Genomic DNA, 17676 nt, shown 5'->3' on the forward strand with positions numbered 1-17676 from the left:
GGGGCAGGGGTGGAGGAGGGAGCAAGTTGTATAACCTTAACCCGAAAACTTACCTCCCCTCCCAAAAACAACAACAAAAAAACAACAATTTGTGATCCACAAAAGCACCTTTCTTTACAGCAGATAGCCATTCTGAACTGGGAGGGTTCAATTATAGCAGTGGTTCTTGGTCACTTATCTAAAGAAGCCACACAAACTTTTCTTTAAATAAAAGAAAGAGCACATTTACAATGTGAGCAACTCCAGACCAAAAAAAAAACCCCTGTTCTTACCTGTGAGACTGTAATACCACCCTTCTTTGCTAGCTCTTCTTTGGCTTCTTCACTGGGGTAAGGATTACTCAGGTGAGAATAAAAATATTCATTCAGCACTTCTGTCGCTTGTTTGCTGAAGTTACGTCGTTTACGCCTATAAACACACTATAATTACTCTTACTGCTAGAGAGTTAGGGAATACAACACAGGGCATGTGTCATCTCTAAAATCTGCTCTGTTTGAGTAACTACACAAAAGCAGACCAAACAACAATTAAATTAGTGTTAATCTTTAAGTACACTTATGCAGACATGATGTGGTGCATTCTTAAAAGGTATTTACACTAGGTCAAGGTTAGGATGGCAGCACTTATAATTACTGGCATCAAGAAACAAAAACAACTTGTTTGGATCCATCAGTTGTCATCAAGTTGTGCTTGCTGATTACCTTGCATCAAGAAATCGTGAACGCAGAATCATCACCGCTTCACATGTGCTCTGTTTCAGCTGCATCTGAATGGTGCTGAATTTGCCATGGATTATGTTCACCATGCGCTCTATTTCTTTTGGTGAAATTGGCCTTGTTCTACTCTGTTCCCTAAGCAGGTTCATAACATGGGTGGTGAATTCGCTACAAGCCTGAAAATAAATTTAACAAATACATTTAATTGACAAACAATAAAAGATCTCCTCAAATTAATTTTCCCCAACAATAAATCTTTCCCAGAAGATTTTAGGAGTCTACATGTTTCAGTTTATTTACTCCATTTGCTCTTAAATGTATTGTAACAAGTATGAACAGACATCAAACTGAAGATAAAAAGTGTCAAGTCCTTTCATCTTATCCTTATTCTAAAACAGTGAGATGAAAGGTTTTTACTTGAATTTGCCCTCCTTGCATTCATATGAAATGAAGATACTCCCTGTTCTGTGCTCACAACCAACAGCAAAGGAAAAATGGTTAATTTTTTTTAATTGAGATGATAAAAACTCTTCCATGCAGAAAGATCACCTGTTCATATTTCTCTAGCTCAGAGTGGTATATCTGTCGGATCTGTGACAGCTTGGCCCTGTAGTCAGAGTGTTCAATGCTATTGTCATTTGGACAGCCACCTGATGTTGCTGCTACAGCCATCGGTCCTCCTCTTCCTCTTTTCTCGGGCCCGGAGACACCCTCTGCCAGCAACATGTTATCTAGTCTCATTAGTTGAGCATCGGGGGGATCTTCCTCCTGAATACCGCGAATACTTAACACTAGATAAATATGAAGAGGAATCACAAGATTATTTCTGAAGCAGAATAAAAAGCCAACTTTAACGTTGATAATTTATTTAAAGTCCTTTTTACACCAGACTTATCAGAACCATGTCTTCAGGCACAAGAAAAAGGAACATAATGAAGCTGGAAAGCAACAAAATTAAGATGCATAGAATATCATGATTAAGAATAAATATCCATTCAAAAATAGACTGCACACTTCTTCAGATAAATCCCTATTTGTAGTATGTATTAAAACCTCTTGCTTCAGTGCTTAGGCCAATTTCTATCGTGTGTTCAAGTAACAGATTACCACCTGTTGGTTTACTGCAAGAGCTCTTACACCACTGAGGTATCCAGTGCTGACTACTGCAAAAAAAATTAAATACATCAGAATACTGACCAGAGGAATCACCATGTCTGACCCACAAGGGCCCTTATTACCTAAAAAATTACACGTGTCAGTTCCATTGAAGTCAGTAAACAAGGATGAATTTGATCTACTCCATATTTGCACATCACAGATTTGGCAACACTACAGTTCTCTCTAGTAGTACCACTTCATAAGCAGTCCAAAAAGCCACAGTTCTACATTTGTAACCAAACTGTAAAAGAACCAATCTGCAGGGGAGTTCATGAACTTATATACACCTACCTGTAGTTTGTCCATTATTACCTGTTGTCTAAGCTTAGTTTTAACACGGCTGAACAATCTCCATTATAAACTAGAGCTTCCAGAATATAAAAGCACAACTTGTTAAAACTAGTCCTTTCTTAATCCAGTTTTTATTATTTATTTGCTAAGAAGAACATTTTAAGTCTTTTACAGGGCTTTAGTGCTAAAGATTCTGAAAAATGAGTGAAAGCTTCAAAAGCTTTCTAAACTGGAAATCTTATACGATTAGTATACATTAGAGTACAAACACTTTTCTATTCTACACAAAATAAAGGAAGTGATCTTTCACTGTAGAGTGATCTATAGTCCCTAGCATACTGAGGCCTGGATTTAGGTGAACATTAAACTACATACATAATATAAATAAAAAGTGACTACTAACTTTCTAGAAATCTACAAATCAGAGATACAATCCTCAACACACGCTGGATTAAAATAAAAAAGTTAGCTTCTAATTAAGTTCTGTCAAGTCATAAAATGTTGTAAATCATATGAATGCTATTACACCATTCTACAGCTAATAAGGATGACGATACAAGGAGACAATGCAGTCTTACTGTAAACTGAGAACATAGATTCTTCTCCAAATCACTGCTACACATTTGCCAGGAAAAAAGGGTAAAGCAAAGGTTGATTGTGTTCCTGTGTCAGCATAATAGCGAAATTAGTTGCTCCCCACAATGAGGAAGCTCTTCAAAGAAAGAGATAGATTAGACCAAATCAACCTCCCCAGGTGTTTAACTTCCTAAAATGAAACAAATCTGGGGGCTGAGAAGGGAGGTGTCAGTCTCTGACTACAAAAATCAGGAGGACAGACTCCATTTGCTAACTACTTTTCTAGGCTAGAATTCACCCCAAGGTATTCTGATGGGAAAATACAAAACACAACAGACAGCAGTAGATCTACTGAAGATCTCACTCCACCGTTGGGAAGGGCTTTGGTAGAACTTCTTTCAAATGTGGACTGTGCTGCACACCAGAGTCTGCCTTACACTAGCATCATGCTCCCAGATGCAGTTTAATTTTCTGTCACTTGTCTAATTATGGTAATTAGACATTAGTTATCATCAATTACACGTAAGCTCATCTCAAGCAGACTGTTGAAAAGCATGTATAAAATGCTTTTAAATTCTCCAGGGAAGAATTTGGTTGGCTGCCTCTGGTTAAGTCACAAGTGACTGGAGAGGAATTAAATATCATTACCATATCATAGATTATACTTCCAAGCTAGTGAGTTTCATTAAAATAAACTCTGTTAAGATGAAACCTATGAAGTGACTAATTTTTTTTATTTCTTTTTTTAACCTATTGTACCAGAGATTTCAAACTCTTCCCCAGCCTTGGCTTACCTGTAGTAAGCTGAGATGTGAGAACACACTTAAGTCGCTTTAAAAAAACAACAAAACTGATACCTAAACTTACCCCAAAGGAGACCTCTGAGAATAAAACCATAAACCTTCTAAGCAAAAAAAAAAAAAAGTGAAGAGCTCATCGGGGCAGCTGTTAATATAGTTCTAGTATTTTCAATAATGTTATTGTTCAGCTAGGTCTCAACATTTGTGTTGATACTGGCACAAACACAATGTCATTAATTTGTACAGTAAAGCTTGCTGTTAAGAGAGAGATGAGATTTCTACTTAGTCAGGGGGGTTTTGTTTTGTTTTGTTTTAAACACAGGTTTGCCACACCTACCTATTCATCTAGCAACAAGAATCCAACCCCCCCCCCACCCCTCCCAAGGTAATTTCAGTGTTAAGTATGTGAAAGGAGAAGAGTGGAAGCACTAAAAGTTGGCAGTCAATATATCCTCCCAAATTATTTGCAAAATAGCAATGGACATATATAGCTCAATTAAAATGTTTTTGACTAAAATTAAATAACAAAGACAATCAACAGTGCACTAGCTGTCCTCCTAGGGAAGGATCAAGATCTGGAGAGTTTTACTGAAGTTGTCCCAACCTTACTGGATTTCCTCATTGCTAGTAAGGAAATTACCTGCCAGTTTGCTAGGCTGTATCTCTACTAGGAGGACATGAGATATCCAAATTTAAAACTGGCACTGGCTCCTCTAGTTAGAGATACTTTTTCAGCACTGGTCAAGGACAGGGTGCTGGCCAATGTGATTGTGGTGCTGCTGGCCATCACCTTTGAAAACTCATGGTAATCAAGAAAGGTGCTGGATGATTGGAAAAGGGCAAATAATGCCCATCTTTAGAAAAGAAAGAAGAAGGATCCAGGGAACTACAAACCAGTCAGCCTCACCTCAGTCCCTAGAAAAACCATGGAGCAGGTCCTCAAGGAATCCATTTCTAAACACTTGGAGAAGGTGATTTAGCAACAGTCGGCATGGATTCACCAAGGCCTGAGCAACCTGATTGCTTTTGACAACGAGATGACTGGCTCTGTGGATGCGAGGAGAGCAGCAGACATGATAAAAGCCTTGCTAAAGTCAAAGTATGATAGTCTCCCACAACGTTCTCACAGGCAAGCCACGGAAGTACAGCTGGATGAATGGACTGTAAGGTGGAGAGAGAACTGGCTAAATTGTCAGGCTTGAAGAGTGGTGATCAACAGCTCGATGTCTAGTTGGCAGCCAGTATCAAGTGGAGTGCCCCACAGGTCAGCCCTAGGGCTGGTTTTGTTCAAGGATCAGATGGAATGGCGTGCACCCTCAGCCAGTTCACAGATGACACCAAGCTGGGGAGAATAGTAGATACACTGGAGGGTAGGACTAGGATTCACAGAGACCTTGACAAATTGGAGGACTGGACCAAAAGACACCAGATGAGGTTCAGTGAGGACAAGTGCAAAGTCCTGCACTTTAGAACAGAACAATCCCATGCACCAGTACAGGCTGGATGCTGACTGGCTGGGCAGTAGCTCTGCAGAAAAGGACCTAGGGGTCACAGCGGACTGCAAGCTATATATAAGCTAACAGCGTGCCCTTGTTGCCAAGGCTAATGGCATACTGGGCTGCAATGGTCGGTGTGTTCCCTTCTATTCATCACTGATGAGGCCACATCTGCAGTACTGTGTTCAGTTTTGGGCCCCTTACTACAAAAAGGATGTGGACAAATTGGAGAGAATCCAGCAGAGGACAACAAAAGTGGTGAGGGGGCTGGGATCATGACTTGTGAGGAGAGGCTGAGGGAACTCAGTTTATTTAGTCTAGAGATGAGAAGACAGAAGAGATTTAATAGCAGCTTCATTGACCTGAAGAGGGGGGTTCAAAAAAGGACGGAGCGAGACTGTTCTCAGTGGTGGCAGATAACGGAACAAGGAGCAATGGTTTCAATCTGCAGTAAGGGAAGTTTAAGTTAAATATTAGGAAAAACAATTAACTCACTAGGAGGGTAGTAAAACACTGGAGCAGATTACCCAGAGAGGTTGTGGAAATGTCCATCCTTGGAGGTTTCTAAGACCTGGCTAGACAAAGCCTTGGCTGTGATAATCTAGTTGGGGATGGTCCTGCTTTGAGCAGGGGGTTGGACTAGATGACCTCCTGTGGTCCCTTCCAACCCTAATTTTCTACAATCTGACTATAGCAAGGGTGGGCAATTATTTCAGCTGGAGGGCCACTTAATGAGTTTTGGTGAACTGTTAAGGGCCGCAACAGTAGCCTCGCCCCTTGACAGGTGCCCCACCCCCTGGTCGCCAACTGGGGACTGAAAGTCCTGTCCCTAACCCCTGACCTTTGCCACCAGAAGTCACCCCATTTAAACCTCCCCCCCACCCCCCCCATGCCCCTAGAACCCTCTTCAGGTGTTGCCATCTGAACCACAAAAAACCCAAATCATGCACTAGAAGTCAAACACCTACCATAACGTATTTTAATGTTATAAAAAAATAACTCGTAGAGTACGAATGCCAGGTTCTGCACGTGCGCTGTAGGGAGCCCTACATGATACAGGCAAACCAGCCTAGCTGTGTTCCTTGCCCTCCCATGCAGCACTGGCTGGAGCAGTGTGCTGCTGGACAGCAGCACCTGCGTGGGCCACAAGTACCCAGAGGGCCCCCACCTGCTGCTGCTGCAGCCACTGCTGGCAAGAGCTGTGCGCCATGCAGAGGAGTATGTGGAGGGGTCCCCACACCCACCACCCCACCCTCTCTCTCTCACACGCCCTGCCCACCTGAGCTCTGCACTCATGCCACCCACCCTGAGCATGGGCTCTGCACTCCCACCAGCCCCAGCCCCATGATCTCCACCACCACCCAGCTGCAGCTCCCTCCACCCCCGCTCCCAGTGCAGCTCTCCCCTATCCCCGGCTCTGCTGCTTGCGATCCTGCTGTCCAAAGCAAGCACTGCAGCAGTGAGACAAGGAGGAGCTGCTGGATGCTGGGGAAAGCTGCATGCTGGCTGGGCTGGGCTGGGCTGGGCCCTTCCATGCACAAGGGTGGGAGTGAGGTGCATAGGCTGGGTGGGGTATAATTAGTTGGTGGGCGCCCACGTGTCAGATGAAATTGTCTGGTGGGCCGGATGTGGCCCACAGGCCATATTTTGCCCTCCCCTGAACCACAGTGCCAGCCACTAGCCTGCCAACTACTGCCAAGCTGCACATTCTGTCACTGTAGTAAAAAAACAATCCCCAAGAGCAGAACAAGCTATTGGGCTATGCAAAGCTTCAGTCGCTGATTTGATTCAGTGGCAATTTGGCCCGAGTCAGTGGCCGAATCTCCAAATCCGAATCAAATCAGGAGACCCATTAATCTCTCCAAATGGAATTGGAAGCCTCCGATTCAATGATTTAGACACAGACACAGCTTTATATGTTTTTGCTATATACCTCAAGGTCCCCAGGCAACTTATTAATGCTACAATGCTGGGGCAGATGGAGCATCCCACAGGAGCACAGGGGGGGCCCTCAGCATGCTTCTGTGTCCGCCACGGAGTGCACAAGGGATGCCCCCCCCCAGCGCAGCAACTGGTGCCTCCTGGGTCGCGCGGGGGGGGGGCGGCGCAGCGGGGTTCCCCCATGGCTAATCGCCAAGCCAGAGGGGGCAGATGGGGGTGGTTCCCCCCGAGCTCAGCGGTGGATCTGTAAGTGGACCAGAAGTACTTCCAGCCCACTTCTGGGTCCACCACTGAGCATGTGGGGGCCCCCCCACGTTCCTGTGGGACACTCCATCCACCCCAGCATTGCAGCATTCACGAGCCGTGCCTGGTACCTAGAGGTATGTAGAAAAATATAAAGCTGTGTCTATGGTCAAATCACCGATTCTCCAAATCAGAATGAAATCGAGTTGGAACAGTAATCTGAATCAACAAATCGAATCACTGTCCCCCGAATTGGGCTGAATCCAAATCGAACACAGTCTGCTTTGCACACCCCTAGAAGCTATCCTTGTAAGAGTTCTGTCAGTATAACTGCATCTACACTCTGGGCTTCTGCTGACATGGCAATCCTAGTCAGGCATCACACCTTTTCATGCTTCTGAACAACAGAGCTCTGGCAGCAGAGGCCTGTAATCTATGCCTGGCCTCAGACAAACAACAGATTCACTAAACAAAAAAAACCAAAACCGAACATCAACAAAGGATGAAAAAGTTACCAAGCAAGTTAAAAGCTCCACAAGCAACATAGATGCACCATTTTTTCCACTCATAGTACTGTGTCGGTTGCCCAAGTCACAACCACTTAGAATAGTACTAACAAAATATGCTTTTTGGTGATCAGTTGAACCAACATTCTATCAAATCAGTTTCTTCACCAGTGGTGAAGAAACTGATTTCTTAGGCAGCAATACCTAAAGGTGATCACTATAAACAAAATAAGAGCTGCAACACAATTTTTATCATTTCAGTTATTCTAATGTGTGCTAATGCTAGCCTTTTGGCCAAGATCAAGTATTTTAACACACTAGAATACAAAATGAGCAATATTAATATTCTGAGTCAGAACTCTAGTGAACAGAAGTGGGAGTGGCTGAATTTGTCTGGCAATTGTACTGGATACCAAGTAGTTCACAACTAACACACAGTAGTATCGGAGGATGGGTAAATAAGAGTATAATACTTCCACGGTTCCTACTTTATTATTTTTTGGTTCAAACTAGGAAGACAGGCTAATTTACTGCCCACAAGACAGACAATTGTTAAACCTATTACCAGAATAACAGGATATTACCTTATAATGAATGTTTTAAGTGAGACTTAAGATATATGCTTGCTTAACAGAAAGATTTGGGCATACATTATCCATCCATCATTTTTATGAAAGTTTTTATCAAATGCTGCTCTGGGGCTGTCAGACATACATGATATTGCATACTCCCCAGCAAGATACCCACTCATCAATAATTATACTAAGCCAAATAAAATTCCCATCATTTCTAATTAATCCTTAATTAAAATACATCATAACCTAAGGTGCTGAAACTTCACTCAATATGCTAATGTAATCATTACAATATTTTTACATACTATTCATTAAAAGATACACAGCTCTGTGATGAACTGTATGAGATCACTGGTGCCAAAATAAAAATATGCACTTTGTTTAGACTTGTTTTCCTCTCCCAATTCTCCATCAGGAAACAGAGCAGAAAAGCTAGTGGAAAACACATCTATTGGCCACAGAGCGCACACTCAGAACCTCAAATTTTACCTGGATGACCCACTTTGTATAAGTGGCGTGGCATGGCACTGAAAAGCCAAGTCCTGTGACTCAAGACTATATCTACATTAGATACGTTTTCCTAGTGTCGGAATACTTGTGTCCTAAGATGACAAAGTGTCCCTAGTGTTGATAGACAAAGCAGCACTTTTACCAGTACAGTAAACCAATCCCCACCCCCCCTTCCCCCAACCAAAAATACTGCACAGCCACATCAGGGATCACACCTCTTGACAGACACAGCTAGGACAACCCTGCTTAGTCCACCTGTGAAAAAGACAGTGACATCTACTTTGTAGGACCACTGAGACTTAGTGAATGTTTGCTCTGCACTTGCAAGATGCAGGGCACTATTATCAGCAATAATAGTTTGTCTTTGCAGATAGCTTCTCTTAATTTGGCAAGATCTGCTGAACTAGGCTTAAAGTGCAGTCCTGCCATGCAAAGCAACATTAACAAGAGTATTGCAGGGTTTCATCTCTCAATAAATCCACAAATATGCTTAGTTTTCCCAAGAGATAGTCTCTTTAAAATAGCAGTTATGCAAAATTCAAGGCGGTGTCTGAAAGCCAAGCTGGAGTCTTCCTTCTTGCAAATCAACAGAAACAAGCTCAGCAAGCCAATGCACACCCTTGGCTGAACACACGTACCTCCCTTTGTCTGTGGAGGGCTTGCACCAGGTGTTGGCAGACTGGAATGTGGAAAGCAATTCTGATGATATTTAAGTAAATTCCTCTTTAACCACTGCTTTTAAAAACAGAAACAGGGAATATTAGAGTAATTGGCTCTGGAGAGGAATTAGGCCTAGAGACCTTCTCTGTAATATGTTTGCATACACATGTATTCCAGGACTCTTTGTCCATTATTAGGGTTTGTTTGTTTTTAATACACATTCCATATACATACTGCAAGTATATGCCACCATTTACTGCTACCAAAAGAAAAGCCTCAGCTGCATCGTTCAACAAATAATCCTCTTTCAGCATCCTGAGGGCTCTCACATTCAAGCACAGCTAGCCATAAGTACAACAAATTCCACAGCCAACAACCTTCAGCTGAGTAGACCACAGTCACACTGCCAACAGGCCTGCTATTGGGAATACCAAAGGTTGCCTCAGTTGGTCTCAAGTGTTATATTATAACAGAGCTTTCTTAGAATTCAAGACTGATGATCTGACATGCTCACCACAGAGGACAAGAAGAAAACTTGAATGGGCTTTTTTAGTATTCAAAGAAAGTATAAATGCTTCTGCCAGGTCTCAAAGAACAGGGCGCCCCAGTAAGGATGTTCACCATGTACCTCAATGGAGTATGAAGCCACTAAATACCACAGAGAGCAGCACTGCCTTAAAACCCCATATACTGTTTGAATTAGCTGTACCTTCAGTGAAGATGTATGAGGACTGCATTTATCCAGGATGCCCTTGAAAATAAAATACATAGTCTGGTATATTTTTCTTGGTGTAGCAATTAACGTCACCTACAACATGTATAGCAACTGATTTAAACCAAAAGTAACACAAAGAATCTTATAATCCATCGTTTAAGTGGTACTTTGGGAGAAGACTGGGAGTTGGCTAATTACATGCAGGAAGCAAATTGGAAAATTAATATGCACCTTTTAAAAAAAAAAAGACAGTGTGGGCAGAAGGTCTCTGCACCTTTCAGTTGGCTGCTCAATGGCAAGGCACATGGTTTAGCCTCACTGTTGTGAATGACACTAGCACACCAACAAAGGGAATGTGGGGGAGAGGTTTGGGGGAGGGGCAAACTTATTTTAAACCGATTCAGAGATAGAAAAGAAGCTTGTGTGCCTGTGTCACAAAGAAAGCCTAAAACCTTGTGCTACAGTATGTCCAGGCTTTTGTCTGCTTCAAGCTATAACATCTGCTCCCCATAATTTAAATAAGGAATAGACAGACCAGCAGACATTAGAAAATCTGAGACCAAAACAAATCCAGCGTAACCGAGGTACTGGAGTCTTTTCTGGCAAACATGCTTAAGTCAAAAGGGAAGTTGTATTTCCAACTTATAAAACAGAGTACACCTAAATACACAACCAGAGTTCACTTGGATTTCTTTCCTTTTAGCAGTCCTATGGTTAACATGGTCAACAGTTTGGCATTATGGAAAGAGTGACTTAAAGTGAATTAAGGTATTTTTTTCAGTACAGGTTCAATACTAAAGGCATTAGGATATTAAACAGATTATAATAAAAAATAAATCCTCTACAATTAAGTTGCTGCTGTAATTATCCACCCTCTAAAAAAAAGCATCCAAGTTCAAAAGGCTCAAAAGTTCACCTAACAAAGCACAAGAAAACATCCAGACATCTCTGCCTGCAAGTTCAGACATGATTAGCAGATATACTGGGTGGCCAAAAATCAGAAGTCCACCAACTCCTACCAGGCCTGCTTCCTCAAAAAGTCACATAAACTACCTGTCAAGACAATTTCCTGCAACTCATGCCTCCTCTGTTCCAGTGTTTCTGGAACTTCTCTCGCAGCCATTTTTCTGTCGATGTGCTAGAGCTTTTTCCACTGTTGAGCTCTTCCAAAGTTTTGGCATCATTCCCTTTAAAAAAATGATACATGGACAACACCTCTAAAGGCATCTTTGGCTGTGCACTTGGGGCATCTGTGCAGCAGCTCACACTGTAATTAATGCTTTATTTGTCTCAGGTTCTCTTTCCAAACCAAAATCCTCCTAGTGAGTAGCAATATTTTCTTCAAGTCAGGGCACTTTCTACTTTATCCAACACAAACTAAATATAATCTACAGAAGAAACACAACTCAGGCAAGAGCCCTTGTAAGGCCTCAATTTGTAGAGCTTCCACAACAAAAAAAGGCCCATCTGAATAGTACCTGACCTGGGAGCCAGCCATATCTGATACTAGCTTTCCAAAAAACCGTTAAAAATTCCAACACACCTGTTTTTTCCTTGATCTCACACAGCACGCTGAAAAGAGCAGGTTTCATTCTGTGGCAATTCAAGGCATGTTTTCTGCAAAGGAGAGAAAGAAAGGATGAGTGCCAACTGGAACAGAAGAGAGCTAAGAATGCCAAGGTTTAGAAATAACCGGATCTACATATTATTAAGATTAGCATAAATTTAGAAGTTCTGGCAATACAACTCAATCAAGATGCACAACCAACGTAATTTATAGCCTCAACATACACTGTTTATTGTTCATGGAAGCACAATAGAAGTTAAGCTCTGCTGAAAACATATTTTATTGATGGGACAAAGGTCTGCCTTCAAAATTAAATATTGTTCCACTTCCTCTAAACAATGTAGTCCTGCTAAAACAAGGAGCATCAGCATTTTTACGTTATACAGATTTGAATTTGTTTCCAACATTCAGAACAGAGGTGCCATTAATTAATCAAACTCCAAAGTATCCATCTATCTGTCTTCTGATGGATAGGAGTTTGCCTTTCCCCTAAAAAGGAACTAGAAGGTGGTTTAAAATTCTGTTATCTCTTAGGACCATAAGTGACCCATGCCCTGTCAGACCCTCCCTGGCATCAACCCTCCTGGCTTAGGAATGTCAGAGGACACAATCCAAACTGTTCCATTTAATAGCTCCCGATGTACCAGAGAATTGCTCAGGTGTCCATACAGAAGGGATGAAGGGTATAGACATCACCTAAGGTGGGGGGGTACTTAATGGGATCAGCAATCTGATAAGCAATACCTCAGTACTAGCAAGTGAGCCTAGTGCCAGGACCTCTCTCTCACATTTTGTTATATTCCAAACCATGAGTTCTCAGTGTGGACTGTCTCCTACATCCATAGTAAGAATCCACAGCACACACTAACTGCTGCTTTGGAACTGCTAAGATGTTTACTGTCATCAGTGTATTCACAACTTTTGCACATTGTGGGATACCTGTCCCCCTCCCTTGAAGCTGTCACAAAAAAGGGTTACACGCAAGAACTGACAGCACTGTAGCTAGAGATGCACCCCCAGCTCCAAAGTCTGTTTATGCTTCCCAGCAACCTCAAAACCATTTGCTTTGACAGAAGCCATATGGCAGTTTTTAACAGGTATAAAAACTCATTGTTAGTTTCTGCATATCTAACAAGAGGCAAAGGGAAGGGAAAAAAAAACCCTACACTTGTTTGCGGACAGAGCACACTGCTTACACAAGGGCTGTCCAATGTACGAGTGTTCAAGGACCACTTGTCCCTGCTGGTGCAGTCCATGGGGTTGTACCAGTGGGGTCATGGGCCCCTGGCCTGCATGCCACATAGATGTCCCCCTGCTGCACCATGCAGCCCTGGCCTCACCTCGAGCTGCCCAAACTGTGCTGAGACTCCCTGCCCCCTGGGGTAGGCACAGAATACAGAAATTGGGGGGAGCGGGGGAGGAGACACAGAGCCTAGAGACTCCAGTTGCTGTTATAGCCACAGTGATAGGGGAACTGATAACTGGGCAGGAGCCTGGGGGCTGCAACTTAGCTCATCTTAAGCTGCATGCAGCCCAAGGGTCGCCAGTTGACTTATACAATTGACCACCCTTGCAAAGAAGCCCAAGATATTACCCCAACAATTATTTCTTATTTGTATTGCAGGAATACCCAGTGTCAAGCCTTGTATAGATGAGGATGTAGTTCCCGACTCAAACAGCTTATAACTAACACAAAACAAAAATAGATAAGGGAGAAAAATGATAAGGTGGAGAGAGGTACCATCCTATGATTTATACATTTTTTTTAAAATAGGAAAAGTACTTGTTCTCTTTTTAAAGAGAATGGAAACAATGGTTTATATACAAAACCATCTTGAACCCCTTTATAAACAAACTATACTTTACAGGATGCTGCTAATAGATTAAGGGAAGCATAGTCGACTTGGGGGAAAAGCAGCTCTCAAAGTTTTTTTGTTCAAGTAACCACTACATTCATTGTAACCAAGGGATGAGACGAGCACACTGTAGTGCGTCATTTCCCCCCCTTTCCACCCAAATCCTCTCCACCATTTGATAAAACCTTCATATAGTTTCCCCTACATATCAGGTCTCTCACTTTGTGCTGATCTTTTACAATACAAAAACATTTAACAAAGAAAACAAGAGTGTAAAACTATAAAACTGGTCAAAAACTGAGTGGCAAGTGGCAAGACTATAAGCTACTTTTTATAGCCTGAAATTCACTGCGTCTCAAGTTGACAGTCTATACTATTTCAACAACAGCCTTAGCATTCAGCACAAGTTAAATAATGTTAACGTGATTTACTGCATTTGTGAGCAATGTCACAACAATTCTGTGTACATGAGGGGAATGTTATCAGGTTTCACACTTCCAAACAGTGAGCAAATATAAATACAAAAAACACTCTATAACCGTCTCTGCATTCTACTGAGGGGGGCTAGCAGAGAAACCACAAGAAGAACATATATATAAACAGCCTGCTGAGATGCCAGCAAAAACTGTTTCCATCATCCTAAAACAAGTTAATTATTTTGCCCTAGCTGAATTTCTACCTCTTCTTCCCATCATCAGAAAGTCTCTCCCCATTACTGCTTCCAGTTTTTTTCTGAGGTTAAGACATACATTTTGATTTCAGTCTCTTTCAGAGGTCTTGATAATAAAGAAGGCCAAGTTTCTTGCAGACTCTGCTATCTTCATTTTTGTTTGGCAGACATCTGCTGTGGGATCTTCACACACAGTTGGATACTTAAACTACATGAAAATACCTTATACCAGTCTGCTACAATGCAGAGGTGGCAGTGGCATTACATACAACATATACTTTACCAACAAAATAATTCAATTGCTGCTATGCCTCTGGCTATAATTCAGATGAAGCCATCACAGTTGCTAAATAAACTATGTGAGCAGTTTCACAATGTGTCAGAAAAATCTCAGGAGGCTCTGGAGAATAGGATGCTAAAAAAGCTAAAGAAATTGTCATTTCTTTGTGGGAGGTTGGTACCCACACTGACTCCTTTCCCCTCACTTTCAAAATATTTCTTTTTAATTACCACTTAAAGAATATTCATAGCCAGGGGAAATACCTTTTCAGATTTTTTTAAAACATTAAACAGATTGACCTCTTGTATAGCATTAGCACAGCCATGGGCAACAGCTCTAAAGAGCACTCAATTGCTTACAAGCCTTCTCCAGTCATGTTTACAACAGGCAACTGCAAACCTCCCATAAACATTATAAACAGAGTACAAGAGTTAAATAGAATTATCACAAGTTGAAGTCCACTGAACAAGTTGATTCACTGCATACAAACAAGAGAGGCCTACTGCACACTTAACAAATATCTAAGCAGATCAAGATATGCCCACAGAAAATGAGCCTGAGAACAAAGGCAGCTGAGAAGACAGCCAAGCGGAGTCTATTGTCCTTGCCTGATGACAAGCAAGGAATTCCTAGGCCTTGGAACTCTGCTTGCTTCAAACTAGAACCAAAACCACTGGCTTGCACACAAAACAATAAGTCAGATGTCTTACCAGGTGTATAAAGCTACCCTGAAATCATAAGCCTCTCATTCTTGTGTAAAAGAATGAAGTTGGTAATGTAGTCTAATAACAATGTTACCATAATTTTGGCAGGCTTGTTTCCATGAATAAAACTTCAAGTCCACATATTTTTAGCTTGCAGCCTAAAATTTACACTGTAGAAACTGAGAGGCCTGGATCTCCAGGGGCCCCAGTAAAGCTTGCAAATTGTAACATGGTACAGTTTAATTACAGGCTTTTTTCAGAAACAAGATAAATCCCTAGCAAGTAAAAGAACTGAAGCTAAACAAATAAGTTCCTGTGCAGAAAGGCAGGAGTCTTGGAACACCCTGCCTATATCCCTGAGGCATCTTGCTGTTACTTACACTGGACTAAGGAGCTTTTCTTTGCTTTTTTAATGGCATTATAGGCCTATTTACCCTAGGTTTCCAGTTCCTAACTACTCCATGAAGATGAACTCATTATTGTCAAGGCAAGAACCCTTATTGTGCAAGAACCCTTATTGTATATGTATGATCACTTCAAATGCAAAAAACTTTCAAGTTTCCAGGTCTTCAAAAAGCCACCGTACTCAAAGAGACCTTTTGAATAACATGTTGTTGCTAAAGACCCTGAGATGGCCCAAGCAATAACCTGCACAAAATGCACTAGGCAGCTCTGAGTTGGCTTGTAAGAAAGAATTGAATTATGACAACACAAGGAAACTTCCTGCTATCCTGAAAATGATTTTAAAAGAAGAAAACAGAACTGCAGTATCATAGGCAAAGATTTTTGTGATTTTTTTTAAACAAACTGTATGCTTGGAAGAGCATACATTCTGCACAGCAGCTATGGAGAGTTTTCACTGAGGTCTAGTAACTTTATCTTAATGAAAGCTGTTTTAGAGAGGTGGAACACGACATCATTTAAACATCCTCTCCCCAAGTCAAGCTAGTCTAAAATATTAATCAAAATTAATATGGATCAAATGCAGCACAGTACAATGTTTTCTTTCCATATATACAGTCTGCAAAACTTTACCATGAATTTCCTCTTAGGGACTGCTCCAACAAATACTCTCTTATTCCATCACAATATTGACAGAAACACAGCTACAGTTTTGCTTATATTCCAGTCATCTAGTCAACAAGCTTAGGAGTTTATTTTTAGCAATTCTGTATTTTTACTTGAGTTGCTTACACTAACTGTGCTCAGGGGACAGCACAGCAAGACTTCAAATATACACAAGAACCAGCCTCATTCAGCATCGCTTTGGAGGACAATGATAGCCAGTTAGAGAGGTTCTGGAACACTGAAGCACACCTCATTTGTGGGGGTTTATAGCGGACAATCAGACAGGCTCCTGACTGAACTCACAGATCACTGACTGCTATTTGAAGTATGAGTATTCATTTAGCTAATTTCATAAGCTAGCTCTGAGCTACAATCCTCCCTTTTCTAAACTGCCTGCTCGTGTTTACCTATTTGCTATAACGGGTACATGCCAAGTGAGCAAAGCATGCAATACACAGAGCCAATCAGGGACACATATCTCTAGGGCAAAGAGAAGCAGCTAGAAAATGCTGAATGATGCCAATATTTTTACAATCAGGTTATGTTACTCCCTGCAATGACTTACATCCTAGGGAGGACTGTAAGAGGCTACAATATACATAGTCTTTCCTGGACATAGTGCAAGCAGCAATTTAAAGGTGAGTAGGGGACACTTAACTCTTGAAGTGAAGAATTGATAGCACAGCATCCTTTAGGCCTAAGAAAGGCAGACATGTGAAAACTGCTCAAACCTGAATTGCAGTATTCTAGACATTCAGGTCAACTCATCTCCTTGAGCACTTCAATCTTGCCTCACAAACACAAGGCTTTGCAGCCCCCTGGGCCCAGTTCTACGGTAGTTGTGCAATATTAAACACAGCGGCCGTGATGAAGCTCAGCCTCCAGTAGTGGAGGGAGAGAGAGCGTAACTCGGCAGTTAACCGGCAGACAAACTTTATGCGCCAGCCTAAGGCACCCGTACGGCCGTGGCCCCAAACCCAAGCACTAAGCAACCTCCTGCTCCGTCACGAACAGCGCAAAGGGGCACAAAGCAGCCGGACAACGCGACCACTCGTCTTCTAAGGGGAAGCTGCGAGCACTCCTTCGTGGCACGACAAGCCCACGCCGCTCGCTAGCTCCGGTCCTTCCCAGCCGCCAGGCCTGGGGCACCGGCTCGGGCACCGGCTCCCAGCGGGTGAGGGCGCGGGCGAGAGCACCCGTCGGGTTCCTCAGGTTGCGGGGAGACAGGCGTGTTCCTCCGAAATCAGCCCCGGCCAAACCCTGCGGCCCTGGAGGGGAGGGCCCGGGTCCGTGCCCGGTCGGCAGCGACTTCCCGCTCCCCGCGCCGTCGCGTCCCCGCGCGAG

The 17676-nt window shown here is 42.4% G+C and overlaps 1 protein-coding gene across 2 annotated transcripts in view; it reads right to left on the reverse strand.

The window, feature by feature from the left end:
• Positions 1 to 17676, reverse strand: part of PBX4 (PBX homeobox 4) — a 22312-nt gene that overhangs the window by 3766 nt on the left and 870 nt on the right. The window contains exons 1-5 of one of the 2 annotated variants that reach the window (XM_025204001.1): positions 16991 to 17470; positions 11731 to 11804; positions 1266 to 1507; positions 702 to 892; positions 273 to 408 (exon numbers count right to left, since the gene is read on the reverse strand). In XM_025204001.1, coding sequence (XP_025059786.1) covers positions 273 to 408; positions 702 to 892; positions 1266 to 1507; positions 11731 to 11804; positions 16991 to 17046 — 699 coding nt within the window. In that variant the 5' untranslated portion in view covers positions 17047 to 17470. Of the gene's footprint in view, positions 1 to 272; positions 409 to 701; positions 893 to 1265; positions 1508 to 11730; positions 11805 to 16990; positions 17471 to 17676 lie in introns of those variants that run through there. The other variant, XM_006023462.3, reaches the window with a different exon arrangement.

Source organism: Alligator sinensis, unplaced genomic scaffold (assembly GCF_000455745.1).
Source record: "Alligator sinensis unplaced genomic scaffold, ASM45574v1 scaffold707_1, whole genome shotgun sequence".
Lineage (NCBI taxonomy): Eukaryota > Metazoa > Chordata > Crocodylia > Alligatoridae > Alligator > Alligator sinensis.